The 24,050-nt window shown below is 36.2% G+C and overlaps 1 protein-coding gene across 4 annotated transcripts in view; it reads right to left on the reverse strand.

The window, feature by feature from the left end:
- Nucleotides 1-24,050, reverse strand: part of KIAA1328 (KIAA1328 ortholog) — a 386,036-nt gene that overhangs the window by 76,303 nt on the left and 285,683 nt on the right. For 3 of the 4 annotated variants that reach the window (XM_030876580.3, XM_060310181.1, XM_060310182.1), the window contains one exon: nucleotides 863-1,044. In XM_030876580.3, coding sequence (XP_030732440.2) covers nucleotides 863-1,044 — 182 coding nt within the window. Of the gene's footprint in view, nucleotides 1-862; nucleotides 1,048-24,050 lie in introns of all 4 variants that reach the window. The other variant, XM_060310184.2, reaches the window with a different exon arrangement.

The following is a 24,050-nucleotide window of genomic DNA, read 5'->3' on the forward strand; positions in this document are numbered from 1 at the left end:
ATGAAAAGTTGGTTGATTACCACTAGCAGTGGGCAGTGCTAGCTAGCCCAGTAAAATAAGAGGTAAACAAGGAGGAAATCAGGGTAAATGGTTGTGAGCAGGAACAAAAGATGTCTGGGAAAGAGGCGTGAGCAGAAGGGGGCTCTGAGACCTTTTGTGCCCTTTGTTTTCTGTACATCATTTCTGACTGATGAAGCTCAGACTTGTTCCATTCTGTCCCAGAGTCCCTCCTTTAACGATTCCAGGAGAGATTTAAGCCAAAAGTCACTCCAGAAACAACTGAGAAATGCAATTAAATTTGACTGCCTCACTCAACCTTTCACATAGTTATTTATAATTGATTTCTTTTAAAATATCTACGATATATAAAATAGGAAGGATTATTGGCACTTCAAAGACTGCTAGGCAATATAGGCTTAAGACGTATGAGATTCTGTTTTAGACGCAATGACCTCTCCTCCACCCTCCTTTTATTTCCAGTTAATCGAGGATTAACTGTAGTTATTAGAGTTTACTTTCCCAGCAAAGATTTATGTTCAGTTTCTTGTCCTCTTTATTTGCTTTAAGCATTATTTTATGTCTATGACCACATTTACTGCTTAATAATTCTTGCAGTTTGCTGTTTGCAAAAAGAGGGACACATTAGACAGTTTCTCATATGAGTGTTCTAAGAGAAATGTTGATGCAATTCACTGATCTAGGTGACGTGCTACCTTTGGCCTTGCAGGCCCATGTCAGTCTGTAACACATTTAACTCTTGTTCAGGGTTATAGGAAATCATCTGGAGCTCATGGCTAGCAGCCATCAGCAACCAACTGCCCCCAAGAGCTTCCTGTTTTGCTACTACAGATGCTGAGCTTACCTCTTTGGGGCTGATATGCATCTTTCTTTTGACCTGTCCACAGGGCATCACCTTCCATATGTGACTGAAACCCAACTGTCTTCTTCTCCCTTCTATTCTCTCCATTATTAGTGAAGTCTTGGTACTTTTTGCTGGATGATGATGTTCCAAGCGTCCAGACATCACATTTTGACTTCAATAAACTGAAAAGAATAAACATTTATGAGCTGTAGGCAGCACAGCAGGGGGTATAGATCACACAAAGGCATATACATTCAGTATGAATTGAAATGCAATTCATGGCAATAGAAACTTTCTTTTTCTTATCTTTTATTGATGTATAATTTAAATAATTTACTGAAGGTCTATTTTGTGTTCTGCCAAAACAATTTTGGAGAAGAAATGGTTTTTATCCTCAAAAAGTTTATATTTGGGGTTGGGGAAATGAGACTCAGACCCTAAAACTGCTAATAAAGCCATAGAGTATGACTAAGAACCAGAGTATCTGTAAAAATAAAAAGTATGCTAAAAGAAGACTTGCATAACTAAAATGTTTCCGAGTACTAAAAATGAATGAGGGATGAAAATATCACCAATTTGCTTCAAAATGTATTTGTGTTTCTCATTTTCAATTGTTATAGTATTTATTATGTACTCAGGGTATGTGAGGAATAGTACTATAGTGCTTGTGGGAGAATTGGTCTCTGTCCTCACATAATTTCATTATAAAGTCAACAAGGCAAATATGGAGTAAAAGAAATTTTAATGAAAATAAACACATGTGCATATGTTTTTCTCTCCAATGAACTATGTTCCCACCATTAGCACAATTCCTCTTATAACATTTTATTTTTTAGAGAGAAATGTTATGATGATGTGTGTCCCTTACTATTCTACCAGCCCCTTCCTTCTAATTTAAGTTCACCATAGACTCATGATACTTCAGTTTTGTCTTCCCCATGACCATAAACAAGGTGAAAATTAAAATGAAGAAAAATAATTTATTCAAAAAGTAACATTCTAAAAACTAGGATATTTAAACTCCCCAGCAGCAGAGGCAATCTCTAGACAAGAATAGGTTGATGGAATATTACTGGATCCATTATGAATGCTAGGTGGCCCTTGACCAGGATTGAAATCACATAAACCCATCAAAGTCACTGGGCTCCTTTTGTGTGGATCAGAATTTTTAGTAATGTTTGCTCACATCATAATTTATTAATAAAAACCAATACATTAAATGGTTTTATGTTCAGAGTGGTGAAAAGAAACAAACTATTAGCAGTATGGCTTTACAGGGGAATAAAGCAGTGTATTAAATTTATACACTTAAAATTTTTTTTACCAGAACCCAAGGATCACTTTCCCTTGTGGACCTACCAGTGGAGGCATATCTTAGCTAATGTAACTTCTACTCATGGGACAGGAAAATACAGAGAATAAAACTGTATTACTGCTAATGAAAGATAAGTTTACCTCAACCCAGAAGTCCCAAACCCTGGCAAATCCAACAACGACATCTCTACTTGTTCTTACAGAAAAGTTAATGTGACCAAGACTACTGGGTTTCCCAAAATCATACATTCTCAGGTCAGCCAAGCTCCCAATACTAGCCAATGTTGATCACTCCCAATACTGAATAGTTCCTTCCATTTTACACAGAAGCTTGTCTGTACCTTTATTCCAAATCCCATCCTGGGAACCTGGGTTCTAATTTCCCTGAAATAAAGATGACTATATAAAAAAATTTCTTCTTTCATTTGCATTTATTTCCAACTTTACCCATCTACTATTCTTCTATTAACATCTCAGAAGGAAATCACACCTTTTACTCATACTCTTGATACCATTTTGGCCCCTTCCCTCTGTGACTATGGCCTGCCAATCATCTCCTTTTCTTATAACTTAAAAACTCCTCCTCTCAAATGAATTCTCTCCTAGGATTACAAATAAGACCAGACTTTCCATTAAAAATCAAAACCTAAATCTAAATCCCAAAACTATCCCTTAAGTGGAAAAGTATAATAATACTCAGTGTCAGTGAGAGTGTTGGGACAGGAGGATTTTAGTATAGTACTAGGGAAACTGCAAATTGGGATAACTCTTCTGTGAGTGATTTGTCACTACAAAATAAAAGTGCACCTAACCTCCTACAATTTCACTTTTAAGAAGTTACCCTATAGAATTACATAAACAACAGTGGAATTAGAAAATTTTCTCACACTACATACAAAAATAAACGCAAAATGGATTGAAGACCTAAATGTAAGACTGGAAGCCATAAAACTCCTAGAAGAAAACATAGGCAGAACACTCTTTTGACATAAATCATAGCAATATTTGTTTTGGATCTGTTTCTAAAGGCAAAGGAAATAAAAGCAAGAATAAATGAATGGGACCTAATTAAACTTAAAAGCTTTTGCACAACAAAGGAAACCACTGAAAAAATGAAAAGACAACCCACTGAATGGGAGGAAATATTTGCAAATGACATGACTGATAAGGGGTTAACAATCAAAATATATAAACAGCTCATACAACTTAACATCAAAAAACCCAAACAACCCAATTTAAAAAATGGGCAGAAGATCTGAATAGACATTTTTCCAAAGAAGATATACAGATGGTCAACAGGCACATGAAAAGACATCGCTAATCATCAGAGGAATGCAAGTCAAAACTACGATGAGATATCACCTCATACCTGTCAGAATGGCTATCACCAAAAAGACAACAAACAACAAATGTCGGCAAGGATGTGAAGAAAAGGGAACCCTTGTATACTGCTGGTGGGAATGTAAATTGGTGCAGCCTCTATGAAAAACAATATAGAGACTCCTCAAAAAGCTAAAAATAGAACCAACATATGATCTAGCAATTTCACTCTTGGGTATACATCTGAAGAAAACGAAAACACTAATTTGAAAAGATGCATGCACCCCATTGGTCATAGCAGCATTATTTACAGTAGCCAAGCTATAGAAGCAACCTAAGTGTCCATCAACAGATGAATGGATAAAGAAGATGTGGTATATATATACAACGGAACACTACTCAGTCATAAAAAAAGAATGAAATTTTGCTATTTACAACAACATGGATGTACCTGGAGGGTATTATGCTCAGTGAAATAAGTCAGACAGGGAAAGACAAATGCTATATGCTATCACTTATATGTGGAACCTAAAAATTAAAACAAATGAATGACTATAACAAAATAGAAACAGATTCACAGATAGAGAGAACAACTAGTGGTTACCAGTGAGGAGAGGGAAGAGGAGAGGGGCAGGATAGGGGTACGGGATTAAGAGGTACAAATTACTATGTATAAAATAAGTAAGCTACAAGTATATATTGTACAACACAGGGAATATAGTCTGTTTTATAATAACTATAAATGGAACATAATCTATAAAACTTCTGAATCACTGTCTCATACACCTGAAACTAATACAGTATTGTAAATAAACTATACCTTAATTTAAAAAAATAAATAGGGACTTCCCTGGTGGTGCAGTGGTTAAGAATCCACCTGCCAATGCAGGGGACATGGGTTTGAACCCTGGTCAGGGAAGATCCCACATGCCATGGAGCAACTAAGCCCATGCTCCACAACTACTGAGCCTGCACTCTAGAGCCCATGAGCCACAACTACTGAGCCCACGTGCCACAACTACTGAAGCCCGGGTGCCTAGAGCCTGTGCTCCGCAACAAGAGAAGCAACCGCAATGAAAAGCCCATGCACTGCAACGAAGAGGATCCCCCACTTGCCACAACTAGAGAAAGCTGGTGCGGAGCAACGAAGACCCAATGCAGCCAAAATAAATAAATAAATACATTAAAAATAAATAAATAAAATCCTACTATCATCATTTATAAAATAAATAAATAAAATAAATGAAAACAGAGAAAAAAAGAATGAGGTAGTTCTCTATACTACTGTGAATAAACTTCATGACATACTATTAAGTAAAAAAAGGGCAATTTGCAATAATAGAATATATAATATGATCTCATTTTTGTAAAAACAAAAATATACAAAAAATATTTTTTAAGTTCTGGATGGATAAATAACAAATCAGAAAAGTAGAACAGAGTTACTGAGGGAACAATTTTTATAATTTAATTTATATACTTCTGAATGTTTAAATTTCTTCCAATAGGATGCACTTTCATAATTACAAAACAAAAAATTTCACCATCTCCTTTATGTTACCATCTTCTCTCCTTCCCTTCTTTGCCAAACTTCTAGAAAACAATAATTTTAACAGATATGCCTACTAAAACTATTTTTTAAAGAACAAATCTAGTGGCGTATTCTCTTTCAACCATCTTGCTTGTTATAAGACTACTTCACAGCAACTGACTCCTTCCTTAAAACTTATTTCCCTTGGAGTTCATGACATATATCTTGATTGATTTTCTAGTTTTAGGAGGCTGCTGCTCATATTCTTTTATTGGGAGCTCTTGTACTTCCCTTCCCCTAAATGCAGATATTCCTGATGATTCTGCCCTTGTCCTTCTTCTCTTCCTCCCTTAGCACTTTCTTAGTGATCCCTGTCACACCACTGTATCTTCAATTATGATTTCTAAATAGATTCATCTAGCCCACAATGTTCTCCAAAACTGCTGACCTCTTCAACTATCTGTTGAAAAGCTGTGAAGAGATGCCTTGTCCTACCTCCCAAAACCAACTCACGCTAAAGCAATGAATAATCTTTATCTTGAAACCTGTTCCTTTATCTGTTTCCATTCTCATTTAATGTATCACCATCCTCCCTGCTACTCAGATGAAAAACTTCAGCTGTCTCAAATTCTGCTTTCCTTATTCTTGTTCAATAAATTGCCAAATCAATCATTCATTTATATATTCCTTAGATATTTATTGAGGACATACTCATATGTATGAAGGGGCTGGGGTGGGCAATAGGGAAAAGAAATATTTACTGAGGACTTGTTATATGCTAGGTGCTAGGTATACAAACCAGCAAGACCTGGTTCCCGCTCTCCAAGTGATTTTAATGGCGGAGACAGACATGGAAACAGATTTTTTTTAATATGATATGATACAAGTTATGACTCAGGAATATGTGTGGTGTTTAAGGGAGCACAAAGGCAGGGCATCTAACTGTATTTGAATAACTGAAGGGAAATTCCTGAAGCTTTCAAACTAAGTCTTGGTGGATAAGCAGGGGATAAGGAAGGATAGTAGGATGGAAGGCAGAAGAGAACAGTATTAGCAACTATACTAATTAGTAAAACTTCAGCATATATTTTGGGCAAGTTAAATCATTTGGTATACTGTTAACTGTTATAGCATTGAGTTTGGGGTATTGGGTGGGGATAAGTGTGAGGTGAAGCAAGACAGATGGGCTGGGTCAGAACATAAAAGGTTTGGTTTTCCATGTCAAGGGGCTTGAACTTTATTTTGTCGGCAAAGCAAAGTCATTGAAGGGCTCTAAGGAGAAAAATGACATGATACAACTTGAATTTATGAAGAATTGCCCTGGCACAATTTAGAGAATGGATTGGATGAGTGGGAAGGCTGCTGAAATAGCTGTGATGAGAGATGATGAGGGTCTAAATAGAGAAGCAGTGGTAGGAATGGGAAGGAGACAACTTTTAAAATACACTTAGGATTTAAAATTGGCAGAATTTGATACGTGTTTGAATGTGAAAAGTGAGGGACAGGAGTGAGTGAGAATGAGTGGCAGAATTTGGGTGGATAAGCAATATAGAGAAGGTGGTGGTGGGGGGATTAAATGTAGCTTGAGGTGCCTATGAAGCATCCGGAAAGACATTTCAAGAGAGCAATTGGATCAATAACCCTGCAGTTTTTTGCTTGTTGGTTGACTGACTTGAGAAAGCATGTGCTTTACTTTCAATTTCATTGGTGAAGGAGGAGGTAAATTCATTCCTGTAGGTGAAAGAAATGGGTATTGAGAAAAGTGATGATTTAGAGAAGGTATTTAGGGAATTCAAGGTAAAAATGACCAAGAACAAAAACAAGACTGTCCTGCAACGTTTAGGGCTATAACAGAATTAGAAATCATAAATTTGTATCTGGGCTCAGGTGCACAGATGTAAAAGCAGAGAAAGCAGCCTGAGAGCTTGATCCAGGGTTAGGATTTTTTGTATAGGGTGTGGCAGACTAGAGGTCAAGGGAAACTTGTATGCTAATAAGGGAATAGTTTAGGTCAACCATTTGGTCCAGAATGTACATGGGGAAGAAAGTGAGACAAAGAGGGGCCTGAAAGACTGGAAAAAAAAAAGGGGAGAAATGAAGGATTTAGATGTCTCTTTAAGATAAAACAAAACAAGAAAAACAAACAAAACACTTGGTATAGTCTATATGAGAAATGAGAACATGAACGGACCCAAGTGAAAGAGGTGAACTATAAAGGGGGTACCAGTCAGCGATTTCTGAGATGGAACCACAGCAGGGGAAAGCAAGCTCCGGATGGGGCCAGGGACAATACGGCTAAAGAAAACGAGTGAACCACGGAAGACAAATCTCTTTAGCTATGGCAACGGAGAGATCAACCACGTGAATACTGGAATCTCACAGAATGGGGTTAGGAGACGTGGGGGAGGAAGTGACTGAGTGGATGTCAAATTCCTAGTGAGATCACAATGGAAAACAAAGAAAAGGAAGGATGGACTGTAAGGCCAGATATCCTGAGATTCACATAAACAAGGAGGTTCACTAGAGAGTAAACTAGTTAAAAGTTTGAGATGTTGGAATGAGGAGAACAGGAAATGCTGGCACTACTGTCTCTGTTGTTTGCCAAATGTGACAGAAAGAATGGCCTGGATAGTAGCATTCTCAGAAAAGATGCCAAATTTAGGCAGTGATTCACAGCCTGCTATACATTAAAATTACGTGGGAAAATTTTTAAAAGAGCGATGGGCTGTCCTACCCATTCTTAGAAATGGAATGAATCCATCTGGAGTGAGCTGCATTATGTGCCTCCCTCTCTCACCCTCTCTTGTCCTTTTTTTTTAAAGCTCCACAGGTAATCCCAATGTCCAGTCAGTGCTGAAAATCACTAACTTATGGCCAAGCATGAAAATATTTTTTGTGTGTGAAAAGGTTGAGGATGAAAAGAGTTTATTTTCTATGAAATAGGTGTTTGGAAAGGCACCTTTAGGAAATCCTGGGGGCAGCAGGAAGGAAAGGGGTGTTAGGGAAGGAAAGGTAGACTTTTAAGAGAATAAAAGTACAAGAGAGAAAAATCAATACAAATTACTCAAATTTTGGCATGAGTCACTTAACAAAAAATGAAGGGGAACATGTCCTCGATTTAGAAGACTATAAAATCTAGGATGGGGAAACATGTATTAAATCTTTCCTTCCTTTTTCCAGTGGCCAAATTTGGGTGCTAGTCATGCCATGTCTAAACAATTGCTATATCATCCAGTTTCTGGCTCAGTCATGGAATCAGCCATTTCTTCAAGGAGATCTAGTATCTTTTAGTTAAAAAAAAAAAAAAAAAAAAAGAGCTAACGGAATTGGATTATCACTGTTCCTAAGTTCTCATAGAGCAAGAGACTATATGCATGTATGTATGTATATACACATATGTTTATTTATATATCTAGAAATATATTGAAAATCATGAGTTTACACTAATGTCTTCAATTCCAAACCAACAGAGTTCATTTTAGTTTTCTACCTTTCCGTATATGTAACTCCATTCTGTAACAGTGAAAAAACTTGGCTACCATTTTCCTTAATACAATTACTTACTCATTTTGTATGAAAACTGTATTCCATCACCACTGCCATGATCCCTTCCCCTCCCTCCGTTGTCAGTCACCACCACATCGCTCCGGGTGTTTCTGCCAACACACCTCTGTATAGGCACTCTCCCCACTAAGCTCTGAGTGGGCTACCTCTGCTGTGAGAGAGCCCTCCTATCTCAGGCTCTCAAGACCCCATGCATGGCTGACCTCCACATGGATACCATCCTCATTTTGTTCAAGCTCCAACACCCTACACCAATACAATCACCAGGATGAAAGCACTCCCCACCCTGCACAAGCTCTGACATTCAGTGCCAAGCTGCCCTCCTCTGTGGATCAAGCTCCAACCCCATGATCAAATAAATTTGGGGTATGATGTTAGGCTGGGTTCAAGGTTAATTTTTTTCATATCTATATGCAGTATATCCAGCATTATTTATTTAAAAGACTTTCCTTTTTCCACAGAATGCTTCATACCTTTGTCAAAACGCAGTCAAACATATGACTGTGTGGGTCTATTTCTGGACTCTATTCTGTTCCATTGATAAATAGCTAATATATAGCTATCATATGAAAATAAATTTGATTTTTATACATTGAACTTGAACTCTGTGGTTGTGTTAAATTGACTTAATAATTCTAGCAGTTTTGGGGTAGATTCCTTAGGATTTTTCTATGTAGACAATCATATTATTTAACAATAAAGACAGTTTTACTTATGTATTTCTAATATTTTTCATGCCCAATCACATCAGCTAGGACTTCTAGTACAATGCTGAATAGAATTGGTAAGAGTGGACATCCTTACCTTATTCCTAAGTGTTCATCACTAAAGAGATGTATCTTTATCTATATGCTCTATCTGATTTCTAGCTTGATAAGAAGTCATTTTTAAAAAATGAGCATTGGAAGAGTTTTTTGCATCTGTTTGAAAAGGTGTTTTTCTTCCTTACTATGTTAATATGGCAAAGCACATTGATTGATCTTCAAATGTTAAGCCAACTCTGCATTCCTGGGATAAACTCTATTTAGTCAAGCTGGATTATATATATATTTATATATTCCAGGACTTAATTTGCTAATATTTTGTTAAGGAACTTTTTTTGTTTTGCATTTATGTTCATGAGGAAGATTAGTCTGTCATTTCTTTTCTTCTCATGCTTTTACCTGGTTTAGGTATCATAAAAGGAGTTGGGAAAAGTTCTTTCTTCCTCTAGTCCAATGGTTCTCAAGTGGGGTAGAAGAAGAGGATTTTGCCACACAGGGGACATTTAGCAATGTCTGGAGGGTTTTTGATTGTCACAGTTGTGGGGGTTGCTAATGGGTAAAAGAGAGGGATGTTGCTAAACATCCTGCAATGTACGGGACAGACCACCATCACCCCACAACCTCACCCCAAGCTATTATCTGGTCCAAAATGTCAAGAGTACCAAGGCTGAAAAACCCTGCTCTAGTCTTTGAAAGAATTTGTGTAAGACTGATATTTCTTCTTTAGGTGTTTGGTAGAATTCATGAGTGAAGTCTTATGGGATTGTGATTGTAGTTTTATTCATGGGACATTTCTTAATTAAAAATTAAATTTGTTTAACAGAGGGCTATTCAGATTCTCTACTTTTTTGGTATCAATTTTGGTATATCATCAATTTCAAGGAATTTATATCATTTAAGTTATCAAATGTGCTTACAAAAATTATTCATAATATTCTTTAATCACTTTAAAAATATTGTTAGAATCTATGGTGATATCTTCTTTTTCATTCCTGATACTGATAATTTGTTTTCCTCTCAATAATAGGTTGATCATCTTGAAAAGGCTTATTGATTTTATTTACATTTTCAAAAAGTCAACTTTTAGCTTTACAGATTTTCTCTATTGCCTGTTTTCCTTTTCACTGCAAGACTTAACAAACATTGGCTGCTACAATGATGAAAGCAGAATATAAATACAGAAATAATACAAATTGGGCAATGCTGAGAGAAACTGGAGTTCTGGCCCAGAATGGAAGATACTGTTAATGTCCCCTGAGACACTAGAAAGTCCATATCCTGGATAAAGGCTTACTGTAAAGCTCTAACAAAGCCTAAAATCAAGCTATAGGAAAATGCACAGGGACAAAAAAGTTTGGAGATTGATTCTTACCAATTTAGAGGGGCTTGGGAAGCACTTCAGGCTTTCCAGAGAACTGTCCTTACAAAGTATATAACCAAACCTATCCAAGTTCAAGGTGAATAGGAGGTGATTGAATTGCCGAGAAGAGCAAAAATCAACATTCTTTAGAGAATGATAATAAAATCCGCATCTCTAAATGTATCATCCATAATACCCAGAGTACAATATAAATTGTCAGACACAAAAAGAAAAAATATGTGATCCATAGTTAAGAAAAATATCAATTAAAATCAGCCAAAAGATGCCCCAAATGTTGTACCTAGCAGATAAAAGACTTTATTTAAACCAGCTATTATAAATATATTGATGGACATAAAGGAGAACATGGTTTAAATGAATGAAAAGACAGGCAGTCTCAGCAGAAAGAGACAGAAACTCTCTGGCTGGAAATTAAAGTGACTGAAATAAAAATTGGAAAATGGAGATGAGAGGTTAAAGAATAAGTGAAATTAATGGAAGAATCAACAAAAATGAACCAATTTGAAGAACATAGGGAAAAAAAGATTGAAGAAAAATGATGAGTCCCAGAGATTTTAGAGACAATATTAAACTGCCTAACAAACATAACTGAAGTTGCAGAAGGAGAAGAGACTGAGAATGGGGTAGAAAAAATATTTGAAAAAATATATGTTAAAGAAACAATGTCAGAATATTTCCAAATTTGATGAAAAAGTTTGACCCACAGATCACAGTCAAACTGTTGAAAACCAAAGATAAAGACAACCTTGCAAACAACCAGATGAAATGTCAATTACATAAAAAATAATGATTTTAACAGTTAACTTCTCATAAGAACAATGAAAGCTAGAAGATAGAACAATATCCTTAAAGTGCTAAAAGGAAAAAACAAAACAAAACAAACCCAAAGTGTCATCCTAGAATTCTGCATCGCATGAAAATATCCTTCAAATAAAGGAGGGAGAAACAACATTTTCAGATAAACAAAAACAGGGAAAATTTGTTGTTAGCAGACCTGCACTTTTGGGTTGAAAGAAAATGATATTAGATGGAAATATGGATCTAAGAAATGAAGAGCATCAGAAATACTACATATGTGAATAAATATAAAACTCTCTATGTTCTTATTCTTCTCTTAATGTCATTAAAAGATATATGAATGTTTAAAGCATGGGATTTATAATGCACTTAGCTGTAATGTATATGACAATAATATCAAAAAGAACGGAGAATATACCTATACAGTATAAAAGTTCTTACAGTCTACATAAAATCACACAATGTTAGTATTATATAATAAGACTTTAATACGTTAGGAAAGCATATTATAATCCCTACAGAAATCACTAAAGGAAATGCAAAAAGGTATAGCTAATAAAATATTAGAGGAATTTTTAAAAAATTGAAAAAAAATTATTATTCTCCCTTTCCCCTCCCGATAAAAGTAGAAAAGGAGAAACAGGAACAAAGAATAGATATGATTAGCAGGAAGGAAAAAAAGAAAAGAAAAATGTTAGACCTAAATCCAATAGTTTCAATAATAAATTAAATCAGACTATACTACAAAGCTACAGTAATCAAGACAGTATGGTACTGGCACAAAAACAGAAATATAGATCAATGGAACAGGATAGAAAGCCCAGAGATAAACCAACGCACATATGGACACCTTATCTTTGATAAAGGATGCAAGAATATACAGTGGAGAAAATACAGCATCTTCAATAAGTGGTGCTGGGAAAACTGGACAGGTACATGTAAAAGTATGAAATTAGAACACTCCCTAATACCATACACAAAAATAAACTCAAAAAATAAACTCAGAATGGATTAAAGACCTAAATGTAAGGTCAGACACTATCAAACTCTTAGAGGAAAACATAGGCAGAACACTCTATGACATAAAATCACAGCAAGATCCTTTTTGACCCACCTCCTAGAGAAATGGAAATAAAAACAAAAATAAACAAATGGGACCTAATGAAACTTCAAAGCTGTTGCACAGCAAAGGAAACCATAAACAAGACCAAAAGACAACCCTCAGAATGGGAGAAAATATTTGCAAATGAAGCAACTGACAAAAGATTAATCTCCAAAATTTACAAGCAGCTCATGCAGCTCAATAACAAAAAAACAAACAACCCAATCCAAAAATGGGCAGAAGATCTAAATAGACATTTCTCCAAAGAAGATATACAGATTGCCAACAAACACATGAAAGAATGCTCAACATCATTAATCATTAGAGAAATGCAAATCAAAACTACAATGAGATATCATCTCACACCAGTCAGAATGGCCATAATCAAAAAATCTAGAAATCAATAAATGCTGGAGAGGATGTGGAGAAAAGGGAACACTCTTGCACTGATGGTGGAAATGCAAATTGATACAGCCACTATGGAGAACAGTATGGAGGTTCCTTAAAAAACTAAAAATAGAATTACCATACAACCCAGCAATCCTAATCCCACTACTGGGCATATACCCTGAGAAAACCATAATTCAAAAAGAGTCATGTACCAAAATGTTCATTGCAGCTCTATTTACAATAGCCAGGACATGGAAGCAACCTAAGTGTCCATCAACAGACGAATGGATAAAGAAGATGTGGCACATATATACAATGGAATATTACTCAGCCATAAAAAGAAACGAAATTGAGTTATTTGTAGTGAGGTGGATGGACCTAGAGTCTGTCATACAGAGTGAAGTAAGTCAGAAAAAGAAAAACAAATACCGTATGCTAACACATATATATGGAATCTAAGAAGAAAAAAGAAAAAGGTCATGAAGAACCTAGGGGTAAGATGGGAATAAAGACACAGACCTACTAGAGAATGGACTTGAGGATATGGGGAGGGGGAAGGGTAAGCTGTGACAAAGTGACAGAGTGGCATGAACATATATACACTACCAAACGTAAAATAGATAGCTAGTGGGAAGCAGCTGCATGGCACAGGGAGATCAGCTCGGTGGTTTTTGACCACCTAGAGGGGTGGGATAGGGAGGTTGGGAGGGAGGGAGATGCAAGAGGGAAGAGATATGGGAACATATGTATATGTATAACTGGTTCACTTTGTTATAAAGCAGAAACTAACACACCATTGTAAAGCAATTATACTCCAATAAAGATGTTAAAATTAATTAATTAAAGTGAATTAAACACTCAAATCAAATGGAAGGGAGATTGTCAGGCTAGAGAAAAATGCAAATCCCAAGCCATATGTTGTTTACAAGAGTCACACTTTATTTTTATTCTTTTTAACATGTCTATTGGAGCATAATTGCTTTACAGTGTTGCGTTAGTTTCTGTTGTATAACAAGGTGAATCAGCTACATGTATACACATATCCCCACATCCCCTCCCTCTTGCGTTTCCCTCCCACCTTCCCTATCCCACCCCTCTAGGTGGTCACAAAGCACCAAACTGATCTCCCTGTGCTATGCAGTTGCTTCCCACAAGCTACCTATTTTACATTTGGTAGTGTATATATGTCAATGCTAAGGAGTCATACTTTAAATGTAAAAGAATAAATAGGTTGACATAGAGGATGGAAGGTGATAAGCCAAGCAAACAGTACACATGGAAGGCTAGAGTGATTATATAATGTCAAATAAAGTAGATGTTAAGAAAACGAGTAGAACCAGAGATAAAAAGATATATTTCATCATGATTAAAATATTTTATCATGATTAAAGGGGCAAATCATGAAACATCCCTAACAGCCCCAAATATATTTGTATCCAAAATAGTTTCCAAATACACACAGCAAAACTCATAAGGGTAAAGAAGGAAGTAAAGAAATGCACAATCATATTTGGAGATTTTAACATCTCATTATCAACTGATAGGAAAAAAATGAAAAAAATTTAGTAGGCTACATAAGATCTGAACAACACTACTTGTCAATTTGATTTAATTGACATGTACAGAACATTATACTCAATAGCAGAATATGAATATTTAAAAGTGCACATGGAATATTGACCAAGATAAATCATGTTGAGTCATAAAATAAATTTTAATATATTTCAAAAGAATAAACACTTGTAGAGTATGTAACCACAATGGAGTTAAATTGAAAATAAAAAACAAGATATCTAGAAAAATCTAAAGTATTTGGAAGTTTTATAACATACTTCTAAGTAACTCATGGGTCAAAAAAAATCACAAGAGAAACTAATAGCATTTTGAAATGAATGATCACGAAAATACAACCTATTAAGATTTGAGGGATACAGAAGGCAAGTGCTTAAATGCTTTTACTAGAAAAGAAGAAAAGTTTAAAGTCAATGACATAATGGAACTTCCCTGGTGGTCCAGTGGTTAAGATTCCATGCTCCCAATGCAGGCGGCACAGGTTCAATCCCTAGTCGAGGAACTAAGATCCCACATGCTGCACAGCATGGCCAAAAAAAAGAAAGTCAATGACATAATATTCCATTTTATTAAGCTAGAAAAATAAGAACACACTAGATATAAAGCAAGTAGAAAGAAGGAAACAATAAAGAGTAGAAATCCATGAAATAGATAACAATAAAAATACAAAAGAAACATAAAAGTCAGCCCTTTGAAAATATTAATAAAATTGATAAACTCCTAATCCAAGACAAACTAAGAAAAAGGGAAAATTTATGAATATCAAGAATCAGAGAGGGGATATCATTATAGATGCTACAGATAGTAAAAGAATATTAAGGCTATCTCATAAACAACTTTATGCCACCCTATACAATAACTAAGATGAAATGAAATGCACACATTGCTTGGAAAATATAACTGGTTAAAACTGACTCAAGAAGAAACAGGAAATATATGAATAGCCTCATATCTATTAAAGAAATTAAATTCATAATCAAAACATCCCCACAAAGAAAACTGATCAGATAGCTTCACTGGTATATTTTATCATATTTAAGGAAGCGATACTACTAATTTTAGACAAGCTTTCAGTAAATAGAAGAGGAGTGACCTCTTCTCAACTCATTTTATGTTACCATGTGATACCAAAACCTGATTAAGCTATTACAATAAAGTAAAATTACAAACTAGTATCGCTCATGAACACAGACACAAAAATCCTCAACAAAATATTAGCATATCAAATCCAGCAATATATAAAAGGTACTACATCATGGCCAAATGAGTATTTTTCCAAAAGGTAATGTTGGGTTAACATTAAAAAAAGTAAATCCACGTAAACTGTCACATTAAAAGAATAAAGGTGCAAAACCATATGATTATATCAATAAATGTAGGAAAAGCATTTGACAAAATAAAAACTCAGCAAACTAGGGAACTTATTTCACCATGAAAATTCTGTCATACATTACTAGTCCTACAGTTAATGTGTACTACCCTTCTGGAATGTATTTGGCAATATGTAGGTATCAAGAACTATAAAAACGTTCACATAAAAAAAAGGGGGTGGAACTTACTTTAAGCTGATAAAAGGCATCTATCAAAAATCTATATTTAACATTATATTAATTGGTGAATTACTGGATGCCTTTTCCTTGAGAACAAAGCAAGGGTGTCTTCTTTAATCATTTCTCTTTAATATTGTATTGAATGTCCTAGTCAATGCAACAAGTTAAAAATAAGAAACACAAGGCACGAAGCTTGGAAAGGTTTAAAGTTGTTATTATGGCTGTTCATGTGATTATGAACTTGAAAATCCTAAGGAATCTACCAAAAAACCCCCCAAAAACAAAAAAACCAAAACAAACAAACCCCCTGCTAGAATACATGCATTTAGCAAGACTGTAGTATATGATGTAAATATTTAAAAAATCAATATTCTTTCTATATACTACTAATAAATTCAATGAAAAAAATGCAAGATTGTTACACTAAAAACTACATAATATAACTGAGTTAAATTTTTAAAGATCTAAATAAATTTAGAGATATACCACATTCATGGATTGTAAAACAATATTTTTAGGATGTAAACTCTCCCCAACTCGATCTAACCACAATTCCACTTCCTTAATAGAAATCAAAAACTGAATCTAAAATGTAAAGAAAAGAAGTTGGAATAGTTAAAAGATTTTTAATAAGAAAAATATTTGGAAGACAATCTAATTTCAAGATTTTTCTATAATGTTAAAGTAATCCAGATTGTGTGACATTGACAGAAGAATGGACATGAAGATGAAGGGAATAGAAATCCATAAATGTGTGTCCATGTGTGTACATATCCAACTGACGTTTGAAAAGGCATCAGGCAATGAACGAAGAAAAAATAGTTTTTTTCAACAAACGGTGCTAGAATAATGGCATATCTGTACAGATAATGAATGAACCTTGAGCCCTATCTCACACCACACAGAGAAATGTATTTGAAATGGATCATAGACTTAAATATAAAGCTATATAACTTCTATAAGAAAATACAGGAAAATATCATTTTAACCTTGATCAATAAAAAGTTTTGCTCTTCAAAAACACCATTAAGGAAATAAAAGAGCAAGTCATGCCCTGGGAGAAAATATTCACAAAACATATACCTGATGAAGGTTTTATATCCAAATATGCAAAGAATTCTATGTGCAATAATTGAGTTGTTTACCCAATTAAAACTGATTAAATAGAGACTGGTTCAAGATGGCGGAGTAGAAGGACGTGCTCTCACTCCCTCTTGAGAGAGCACAGGAATCACAACTAACTGCTGAACAATCATTGACAGGAAGATACAGGAACTCACCAAAAAAGATACCCTACATCCAAAGACAAAGGAGAAGCCACAGGAAGACGGGAGGAAGGGCACAATCACAATAAAATCAAATCTCATAACTGCTGGGTGGGTGACTCACAAATGGGAGAACACTTATACCACAGAAGTCCACCCACTTGAGTGAAGGTTCTGAGCCCCACGACAGGCTTCCCAACCTGGGGGTTGGGCAACGAGAGGAGGAATTCCTAGACAATCAGACTTTGAAGGCTAGTGAGATTTGATTGCAGGACTTTGACAGGGCTGGAGAAAACAGAGACTCCATTCTTGGAGGGCACACACATGGTAGTGTGTGCATTGGAACCCAGGGAAAGAAGCAGTGACCCTATAGGAGACTGAACCACACCAACCTGCTAGTGTTGGAGGGCCTCCAAAAGAGGCAGGGGTGGCTGCATCTCACTGTGAGGACAGGGACACTGGCAGCAGAAGTTCTGGGAAGTATTCCTTGCTGTGAGCCCTCCCAGAGTCTGCCATTAGCACAAACAAAGGGCCTGGGTAGGCTCCAGTTTGGGTTGACTCAGGCCAAATAACCAACAGGGAGGGAACCCAGACCAACCCATCATCAGACAAGCAGATTAAAGTTTTACTGAGCTGTGTCCACCAGAGTAACACCCAGCTCTACCTACCACCAGTCCCTTCCAACAGGAAACTTGCACAAGCCTCTTAGATATCCTCATCCACCAGAGGGCAGACAGCAGAAGCAAGAACTACAATCCTGCAGCCTGTGGAACAAAAACCACATTCACAGAAAGATAGACAAGATGAAAAGGCAGAGGGCTATGTACCAGATGAAGGAACAAGATAAAACCCCAGAAAAACAACTGAACGAAGTGGAGATAGGCAACCCTCAAGAAAAAGAATTCAGAATAATGATACTGAAGATGATCCAGGACATCGTAAGAAGAATGGAGGCAAAGATTGAGAAGATGAAAGAAATGTTTAACAAAGACCTAGAAAAATTAAAGAATGAACAAACAGAGATGAACAATACAATAATTTAAATGAAAACTACAATAGAAGGAATCAATAGTAGAACAACTGAGGCAGAAGAACAGATAAGTGACCTGGAAGACAGAATGGTGGAATTCACTGCTGAGGAACAGAATAAAGAAAAAAGAATGAAAAGAAATGAAGACAGCCTAAGAGACCGTTGGGACAACATTAAACGCACCAACATTTGCATTATAGGGGTCCCAGAAGGAGAAGAGAGAGAGAAAGTACGCGAAAAAATATTTGAAGAGATTACAGTCGAAAACTTCCCTAACATGGGAAAGGAAATAGCCATCCAAGTCCAGGAAGCCCAGAGAGTCCCATACAGGATAAACCCAAGGAGAAACATGCCGAGACATATAGTAATCAAATTGGCAAAAATTAAAGACAAAGAAAAAGTATTGAAAGCAGCAAGGGAAAAACGACAAATAACATACAAGGGAACTCCCATAAGATCAACAGCTTACTTCTCAGCAGAAACTCTAAAAGCCAGAAGGGAGTGGCATGATATATTTAAAGTGATGAAAGGGAAGAACCTACAACCAAGATTACTCTACCCAGCAAGGATGTAATTCAGATTCGATGGAGAAATCAAAAGCTTTACAGACAAGAAAAAGCAAAGAGAATTCAGCAACACCAAACTAGCTCTACAACAAATGCTAAAGGAACTTGTCTAAGTGGGAAACACAAGATAGGTACAGGACCTACAAAAGCAAAACCAAAAACAATTAAGAAAATGGTAATAGAAACATACATATCGATAATTACCTTGAATGTGAATGGATTAAATGCTCCAATGAAAAGACACAGGCTGCCTGAATGGATACAAAAACAAGACCCATATATATGCTGTCTACAAGAGACCCACTTCAGGGCTTCCCTGGTGGTGCAGTGGTTGAGAGTCTGCCTGCCGATGCAGGGGACATGGGTTCGTGCCCTGGTCCAGGAGGATCCCACATGCCACGGAGCGGCTGGGCCTGTGAGCCATGGCTGCTGAGCCTGAGTGTCCAGAGCCTGTGCTCTGCAACGGGAGAGGCCACAACAGTGAGAGGCCTGTGTTCCACAAAAAAAAAAAAAAAAAGAAAGAAAAGAGACCCACTTCAGACCTAGGGACACATAAAGACTGAAAGTGAGGGGATGGAAAAAGATATTCCATGCAAAAGGAAATCAAAACAAAGCTGGAGTAGCAATACTCATAGCAGAAAAAATAGACGGTAAAATAAAGAATGTTACATGAGACAAGGAAAGACACTACATAATCATCAAGAGATCAATCCAAGAAAAAGATATAACAATTCTAAATATATATGCACCAAACACAGGAGCACCTCAATACATAAAGCAACTGCTAAGAGCTAGAAAAGAGGAAATCGACAGTAACACAATAATAATGGGGAACTTTAACACCTCACCCAATGGATAGATCATCCAGATAGAAAATTAATAAGGAAACACAAGCTTTAAATGACACAATAGACCAGACAGATTTAATTGATATTTATAGGACATTCCATCCAAAAACAGCAGATTACACTTTCTTCTCACGTGCGCACAAAACATTCTCCAGGATAGGTCACATCTTGGGTCACAGATCAAGCCTCAGTAAATTTAAGAAAATTAAAATCATATCAAACATCTTTTCTGACCATAACACTATGAGATTAGAAACCAATTATGGGGAAAAAACCGTAAAAAACACAAACACATGGAATCTAAACAATACATTACTAGATAAGCAAGAGATCACTGAAGAAATCAAAGAGGAAATCAAAAAATACCTAGAGAAAAATGACAATGAAAACAAAACAATCCAAAACCTATGGGATGCAGCAAAAGCAGTTCTAAGAGGAAAATTTATAGCAATACAAGCCTACCTTAAGAAACAAGAAAATCTCAAATAAACAACCTAACCTTACACCTAAAAGAACTAGAGAAAGAAGAACAAACAAAACCCAAAGTTAGTAGAAGGAAATAAATCATAAAGATCAGAGCAGAAATAAATGAAACAGAAACAAAGACAACAATAGCAAAGATCAATAAAACTAAAAGCTGGTTCTTTGAGAAGATAAACAAAATTGATAAACCATTAGCCAGACTCATCAAGGAAAAGAGGGAGAGGACTCAAATCAATAAAATTAGAAATGAAAAAGGAGAAGCTACAACAGACACTGCAGAAATACAAAGCATCCTAAGAGACTACTACAAGCAACTCTATGCCAATAAGATGGACAACCTGGAAGATATGGACAAATTCTTACAAAGGTATAACCTTCCAAGGCTGAACCAGGAAGAAATAGAAAATATGAACAGACCAATCACAAGTAATGAAATTGAAACTGTGATGAAAAATCTTCCAACAAACAAAAGTCCAGGACCAGATGGTTTCACAGGTGAATTCTACCAAACATTTAGAGAAGAGCTACCACCCATCCTTCTCAAACTCTTCCAAAAAATTGCAGAGGAACGAACACTCCCAAACTCATTCTATGAGGCCACCATCACCCTGATACCAAAAGCAGACAAAGATACTGCAAAAAAAGAAAATTACAGACCAATATCACTGACGAATATAGATGCAAAAATTCTCAACAAAATATTAGCAAACAAAATCCAAGAACACATTAAACGGATCATACACCATGATCAAGTGGGATTTATGCCAGAGATGGAAGGATTCTTCAATATATGCAAATCAATCAATGTGATACACCATATTAACAAATTGAAGAAGAAAAACCATATGATCATCTCAATAGATGCAGAAAAAGTTTTTGACACAATTCAACACCCATTTATGATAAAAATCCTCCAGAAAGTGGGCATAGAGCGAACCTACCTCAACATAATAAAGGCCATATATGACAAACCCACAGCAAACATCATTCTCAATGGTGAAAAACTAAAAGCATTTCCTTAAGGTCAGGAACAAGACAAGGTAGCCAGTCTCACCACTAGTATTCAACATAGTTTTGAAAGCCCTAGCCACAGCAAACAGAGAAGAAAAAGAAATAAAAGGAATACAAATTGGAAAAGAAGAAGTAAAACTCTCACTGTTTGCAGATGACATGATACTACACATAGAGAATCCTAAAGATGCCACTAGATTAAGTACAGGTAATCAATAAATTTGGTAAAGTTGGAGGATACGAAATTAATGCACAGAAATCTCTTGCATTCCTATACACTAACAATGAAATATCTGAATGAGAAATTAAGGAAACAATGCCATTTACCATTGCAACACAAAGGATAAAATACCTAGGAAAAAACTACCTAGGGAGACAAAAGGCCTGTACTCAGAAAACTATAAGACACTGATGAAAGAAACTGAAGATGATACAAACAGATGGAGAGGTATACCATGTTCTTGGATTGGAAGAATCAATATTGTGAAAAGGACTATACTACCCAAAGCAATCTACAGATTCAATGCAATCCCTCTCAAATTACCAATGGCATTTTTTACAGAACTAGAACAAATATCTTAAAATTTGTATGGAGGCACAAAAGACCCCGAATAGCCAAAGCAGTCTTGAGGGAAAAAAACAGAGCTGGAGGAATCAGACTCCCAGACTTCAGACTATACCACAAAGCTACAGTAATGAAGACAATATGGTAGTGGAACAAAAACAGAAACACAGATCAATGGAACAGGATAGAATGCCCACTGAGAAACCCACGCACCTATGGTCAACTAATCTACAAGAAAGGAGGCAAGGATATACAATGGAGAAAAGACAGTCTCTTCAATAAGTGGTGCTGGGAAAACTGGACAGCTACGTGTAAGAGAATGAAATTAGAACACTCCCCAACACCATACACAAAAATAAACTCAAAATGTATTAGAGACCTAAATCTAAGACCAGACACTATAAAAGTCTTAGAGGAAAACATAGGAAGAACACTCTTTGACATAAATCATAGCAAGATCTTTTTTTGATCCATCTCCTAGAGTAATGGAAATAAAAACAAAAATAAACACATGGGACCTAATGAAACTTAAAAGCTTTTGCAAAGCAAAGGACACTACAAACCAGACGAAAAGACAACCCTCAGGATGGGAGAAAATATTTGCAAACGAATGAACAGACAAAGGATTAATCTCCAAAACATATAAACAGCTCATGCAGCTCAATATTAAAAAAACAAACAACCCAATCCAAAAATGGGCAGAAAACCTAAGTAAACATTTCGCTATAGAAGACTCACCAATGGCCAAGAAGCACATGAAAAGCTGCTCAATATCACTATTAGAGAAATGCAAATCAAAACTACAATGAGGTATCACCTCACACCAGTTAGAATGGGCATCATCAGAAAATCTACAAACAAGTGCTGGAGAGGGTGTGGAGAAAGGGAATCCTCTTGCACTGTTGGTGGGAATGTAAATTGATACAGTCACTATGGAGAACAGTACGGAGGTTCCTTAAAAAACTAAAAGTAGGGCTTCCCTGGTGGTGCAGTGGTTGAGAGTCCGCCTGCCGATGCAGGGGACACAGGTTCGTGCCCCGGTCCGGGAAGATCCCACATGCCGTGGAGCGGCTGGGCCCGTGAGCCATGGCCGCTGAGCCTGCGCGTCCGGAGCCTGTGCTCCACAACGGGAGAGGCCACAGCAGTGAGAGGCCCGCGTACCACAAAAAAAAAAAAAAAAACTAAAAGTAGAGCTACCATATGACCCAGCAATCCCACTACTGGGCATATACCCAGAGAAAACCATAATTCAAAAAGACACATGCACCCCAATGTTCATTGCCACACTATTTAGAATAGCCAGGTCATGGCAGCAACCTAAATGCCCATTGACAGATGAATGGATAAAGAAGATGTGGTGTGTATATATGTGTATATATATATATATATACACACACACACACACACACACACACACACAGTGGAATACTACTGAGCCATAAAAAGGAATGAAACTGGGTCATTTGTAGAGACGTGGATGAATCTAGAGACTATCATACAGAGTGAAGTAAGTCAGAAAAAGAAAAACAAATATTGTATATTAACGCATATATGTGGAACCTAGAAAAATGGTACAGATGAACTGGTTTGCAGGGCAGAAATTGAGACACAGATGTAGAGAACAAATGTATGGACACCAAGGTGGGGAAGTGGCTGGCAGGGGGTGGTGGTGGTGATATGAATTGGGAGATTGGGATTGACATGTATACACTAATATGTATAAAATGGATAACTAATAAGAACCTGCTGTATAAAAAAATAAATAAAATTAAATTTAAAAATACTGATTAAAAAAGTATCTTAATGGATACTTTGCAAAAGAAGATCTATGAGTGGCCAAAAACAACATTAAAATATGCTGTTCATCATTAGTAATCAGAGAACTGTGTGTTAAAGCCACAATAAGGTACCATTTCACATCCACTAAAATGGTTAAAATGAAAAAGTCTGACTATACCAAGCCTTGGCAATGACACGATGCAAATAGAATTCTAATACTTTGGTGGTAAGACTGTAAAGTTATACAACTCTGTATAATAGTTTGGCGATTTCATATATAGTTAAGAATAAAGTTAGAATATGATACAGTGATTCTACTCCTGTCTGGTTACTTAAGAGAAAGAAACCATGTCTA

Source organism: Globicephala melas, chromosome 13 (assembly GCF_963455315.2).
Source record: "Globicephala melas chromosome 13, mGloMel1.2, whole genome shotgun sequence".
Taxonomy (NCBI): domain Eukaryota; kingdom Metazoa; phylum Chordata; class Mammalia; order Artiodactyla; family Delphinidae; genus Globicephala; species Globicephala melas.